This window comes from Carlito syrichta, unplaced genomic scaffold, assembly GCF_000164805.1.
Source record: "Carlito syrichta isolate Samal-C Ts95f unplaced genomic scaffold, Tarsius_syrichta-2.0.1 Scaffold308652, whole genome shotgun sequence".
NCBI lineage: Eukaryota > Metazoa > Chordata > Mammalia > Primates > Tarsiidae > Carlito > Carlito syrichta.
The window spans coordinates 18020-22954 of record NW_007252748.1 but is presented as its reverse complement, the minus strand read 5'-3'; the positions used below and the strand labels follow the sequence as shown (position 1 = coordinate 22954).

Sequence of the window (4935 nt, the reverse complement as noted above, 5' to 3'; positions counted from 1 at the left end):
TCTCAGAACATTTCCACTGCTGTTCTGTGGACTCACAGAGCAGGGTTTGGAATTCCTGAAGAACTGCCTTTGTGAGAAGTTGGAAATATTTCTTTCAATTCCATCTCTTAGTTTTCCATGTAAGTATTCAGTTTACACTTTTGTTGGGGGTTAATGTTAAGAATCCGTATTGCTAAGGTTTCTGACTGAACTTCTCCACCTATTTACAGTTTGTTGCCTTTCAGAGGAACATCAAGAAACCATGAACAACTTTAGTAATGAAGAGTTTGACTGCCACTTCCTTGACGAAGGTTTTACTGCCAAGGACATTCTGGACCAAAAAATTAATGAAGTTTCTTCTTCTGTAAGTATGAGGCCTGTGCTGACAGTGCAACTAAGAATACCAGGCAAGTGGGAAACTTTGGTGGGGGTTAAGGACGTATAGTGAGGCTTACATGTCTCGTTAGAGAATTTAGAGATTAATTGGCTGTGGATCGTCTAGTGATAATGCTGATAATCATGTCAGGGGCTAGACTCAAGAGTAGGACACATGGGGACCACTGGGAAAGTGAAGGGAAGCTGCCTCTTAGTGTGGCATATTGTGAGGCTGCAAATCAGTCACCTGTGACCACTCTTATTTCAGGATGATAAAGATGCCTTCTATGTCGCAGACCTTGGAGACATTCTAAAGAAACATCTGAGATGGTTAAAAGCTCTTCCTCGTGTCACCCCCTTTTATGCAGTCAAATGTAATGATAGCAGAGCCATTGTGAAGACCCTAGCTGCCATCGGGACGGGATTTGACTGTGCTAGCAAGGTAAGCAGAAGAAGCGGTTTTATATATATAAAATGGTCCAGGTGTTCCCCACAGGGCAGGTGAGAGTTGTGTTTCTTGGACAATAAATGCTAATAAAAGAGACAGGGATAAAACTTTGTTCATTCTTGTTTTTTTCCAGACTGAAATACAATTGGTACAGAGTCTTGGGGTACCTCCAGAGAGGATTATCTATGCAAATCCTTGTAAACAAGTGTCTCAAATTAAGTATGCTGCCAATAATGGAGTCCAGATGATGACTTTTGATAGTGAAGTCGAGTTGATGAAAGTTGCCAGAGCACATCCAAATGCAAAGTAGGTTATTCCTCCATTGGAGGGCAAGACCAGGGCATGGAATATATAGATTCTTGTCAAACAAACTTAAATTTCCAGTTACACTTCCACTCTTTAGTAGATAGTACTTAAAACCCTCTACTACTACTACTAGTAGTAGTAGTAGTAGTAGTTTTGAGTATAAAGTATTTAGTAGAAAGTACTAAATTTATTATTATTTAGTAGAAAGTATTTAAGCCCTCTATATTAATAAAATTGAATTATTAGACTCAAACCACAGATATCAGTCAATATTTAGAACGGGATTCTTTTTATTTTAACTGGCTGTTTATGATCTTCCATCATGAGACATTTGATATACTTTTCCTGCTTATAGGTTGGTTTTGCGGATTGCCACTGATGATTCCAAGGCAGTGTGTCGCCTCAGTGTTAAATTTGGTGCCACACTCAAAACCAGCAGGCTTCTTTTGGAACGGGCAAAAGAGCTAAATATTGATGTCATTGGTGTCAGGTGAGATCATGGTGGTATTGCTGGAGGTTAAGACATTAAGCAATGCGAGTTTTACAGTCTCCACTGTTAATCATTATGTTATGAAATGCTAAGAAAGAATTTCTCATCTTTTTCCCCCCCAGCTTCCATGTAGGAAGTGGCTGTACTGATTCCGAGACCTTCGTTCAGGCCATCTCTGATGCCCGTTGTGTCTTTGACATGGGGGTGAGTATAATAAGGGACAGGGCAGGGCAGGACTGTCAACTAGTCTTAATTTTATAATTAACCTTTTGTAGCAGTTGGCACAGTATTAGGAGGTTTTCGCCCATCTGCTGCATACATTGTTGTTACTTGTTATGAATCTGCTTGTTTGACTTCTTAATTTTCTTGATTCTAGGCTGAAGTTGGTTTCAGCATGTATCTGCTTGATATTGGTGGTGGCTTTCCTGGTTCTGAGGATGTGAAGCTTAAATTTGAAGAGGTAATTTAGAGCAAAACTATAATACGCAGGAGATTTTTAAGCAAATTCCTTTTTGGAATTTTTCAGAACTTAAGTAAACATGGAAGTAAATGTTTTGGTGTGATATTTTGAGTGACTTCTCTGTGCTATCTTTTTTGTTTTGTTTTGTTTTTGAATTGGAGTCTCACTCTGTCGCCTAGACTGGAGTGCAGTGGCCGCTCCCGACCTGCTGGGCTTTGGCGATCCTGCCGCCTCAGCCTTCCAAGTAGCTGGAATTATAGACATGCGCTACCACGCCCGGCTGATTTTTTGATTTATTATAGAGATGAGGTCTCGCCAAGTTGCCCAGGCGGGTCTCAAACCCGCGGACTCAGGCAGTCCACTCACCTCAGCCTCCCAAAGGCATGGGATTACAGACTGAGCCACCGAGCCCGGCTTTTCTGTGCTATCTTGAATACCATTTGTTTTTCTGAACTGTGAGTCAGCTTTCCCAGAAGTCGTAGATAATTGATTACTTTAAAAAATGCTGCTGCTGGATTTCTAGAGAATGTGCTGACTTCAGTACATCATTACCCCAAGTGTGCTTTGCTAGTCTTATACTTCCTTTCCTTAAAATGTTTGATATGTTTAGTCACTTAGGAAGTTAAGACATTATATGGTGCTTGAGTTTATTAAATAGATCCATGTTCTTATTTGTTACAGTTATAAGGTAAACTGAATAGAAGGCTTTTTTATTCTGTTGGTAATAGATTTGCTAAATAAAAATATTTTGGCATCTTGACACCTCTAAGTAGTAAAATCATTTTAAAAAGGATAGGGACTAGGATTTCCAGAGGGGAATCAAAATGAGACATCAGGGATGTGTAGACTGGTTTTTAGGGAGGTGTTTATTTTTTTGCTTTTGTTGCTTAGTGATAAACCTGTCTGCTGATGCCTGGTCTTATCATGTCATGTCACAAAGCCCAGTGATCTTTCTCCTCTGTGTGAATTCCGCATAATGAATCGCTGTTCTTTTCTATCTCACTCTCTTAGATCACCAGTGTAATCAACCCAGCATTGGACAAGTATTTTCCATCAGACTCTGGAGTGAGAATTATAGCTGAGCCAGGCAGATACTATGTTGCATCAGCTTTCACGCTTGCAGTTAACATCATTGCCAAAAAAATCGTATTAAAGGAACAGACAGGCTCTGATGGTATGTAAAGGACAAATTGTTGGATGTACAGCTGAAAGCTAATACGGAAAGTGGTCATTATGGTTTGTTAATCTGCCTTTCTAGATGAAGATGAATCGAGTGAACAGACCTTTATGTATTACGTAAATGATGGAGTATATGGATCATTTAATTGCATCCTTTATGATCACGCACATGTAAAGCCCCTTCTGCAAAAGGTAACTTTTGAACATACTGCCTAAAATGTTTAAGATGACTGGTCGCGACAAATATAGTTAAGTAGTACTTTTCTCCCTTTCTTTATGTAGAGACCTAAACCGGATGAGAAGTATTACTCATCCAGTATATGGGGACCAACGTGTGATGGCCTTGATCGGATTGTAGAGCGCTGTGACCTGCCCGAAATGCCTGTGGGCGATTGGATGATCTTTGAAAACATGGGTGCCTACACTGTTGCTGCTGCTTCTACTTTCAATGGATTCCAGAGGCCGACGATCTACTATGTGATGTCAAGACCGATGTGGTGAGTGAGACAGTGCATGTTCATGGTTCTGACAAGAATTGGCACCTCCTTGGATTTGTGTTTTGCTCTTGTCTAGTTAAGAAAGAAATTGTTTTGCCTAGGATTAGTTACAGATGAGTGGAAGGAAAATCCCTCCAAGTAATACTGTGACCTGTATTTTTTGTTTTCAGATTTTTTTTCCTAAGAAAATTTTAGAAAGAATGGATGGGGATACTTATGTATCTAGAATATTTAGGTTCATGAATGTGATTTGTGATTTCTAATTAACAGAAAGGTAATTTGGAAGAAATACTTGATTTAGAAATACATTGAATTGTTTCCTGATGGAAAGGAAATACTGTCACACCCATTTCTGGGTGACTTGGGGTTTTTTAATCTGTCACTTCTTTTTCTCTCAGGCAACTCATGCAGCAAATCCAGAACCCCGACTTCCCACCGGAGGTAGAGGAACAGGACGTCAGCGCCCTGCCTGTGTCTTGTGCTTGGGAAAGTGGAATGAAGCGTCACCCAGCAACTTGTGCTTCAGCTAGTATTAATGTGTAGATAATCACTCTTGTAGCTGCTAACTGCAAGTTCAGCTTGAATTAAGGGATTTGGGGGGACCACTTAACTTAATTACCGCTAGTTTTGAAATGTCTTTGTAACAGTAGGGTTGGTGCAGATGCAGCAATATGGAAGACTAGGAGATGGGGTCACACTTATCTGTGTTCCTATGGAAACTATTTGATTATTTGTTTTATATGGATTTTTATTCACTTTTCAGACATGCTACTACAGTGTCCCTCAGCTGCTGAGCAAGCATTTGTAGCTTGTACAGTGGCAGAATGGGCCAAAAGCTTAGTGTTGTGACCTGTTTTAAAAATAAAATATCTTGAAATAATTAGGCACTGGGGAATTTTTACAGTGTGTCCATTCCAGGTGGTTCACAAGTCCTGTCCAGCTCGCTGTGTATTCTCACAAAGAGTAGTGTATCTACCCACAGTGTATCTACCCACAGGTAGAGGAAAGGGATGGAGGAGACGGAGGCCACGTCCTCTGGTGTGGACAGTGCACATCTGCCCAGCCCACCCCAGTTGTCCAGAGTCGGATGTGAGCTCAGGAGTGCCCACAGCCCCTTGTGGGACACCATTACACCTGACCTATTGTGTCTTGACCAGTGCCTGGGAAAGGCTTGTGGGGCCCTTTGAGCCTTTGTGTTTCC

General features: G+C 40.8%; 1 protein-coding gene across 4 annotated transcripts; it reads left to right on the top strand.

Moving 5' to 3' along the window:
• ODC1 (ornithine decarboxylase 1) lies at window positions 1-4621 on the top strand. 4 transcript variants are annotated; one of them, XM_021716265.1, is made up of 11 exons: window positions 1-119; window positions 225-343; window positions 723-796; window positions 936-1108; window positions 1464-1598; window positions 1721-1802; window positions 1975-2058; window positions 3070-3232; window positions 3317-3429; window positions 3520-3734; window positions 4133-4621. In XM_021716265.1, exons 4-11 carry the CDS (start codon window positions 1047-1049, stop codon window positions 4275-4277), a joined length of 999 nt encoding a protein of 332 aa, XP_021571940.1. In that variant the 5' UTR covers window positions 1-119; window positions 225-343; window positions 723-796; window positions 936-1046; the 3' UTR covers window positions 4278-4621. The 4 variants fall into 4 exon arrangements, with proteins under 4 accessions (XP_021571940.1, XP_021571939.1, XP_008063724.1 ...); XM_021716264.1 differs by having other exon boundaries at window positions 623-796; window positions 3520-3731; XM_008065533.1 differs by having other exon boundaries at window positions 623-796.
• Window positions 4622-4935: the final 314 nt, after the last annotated feature.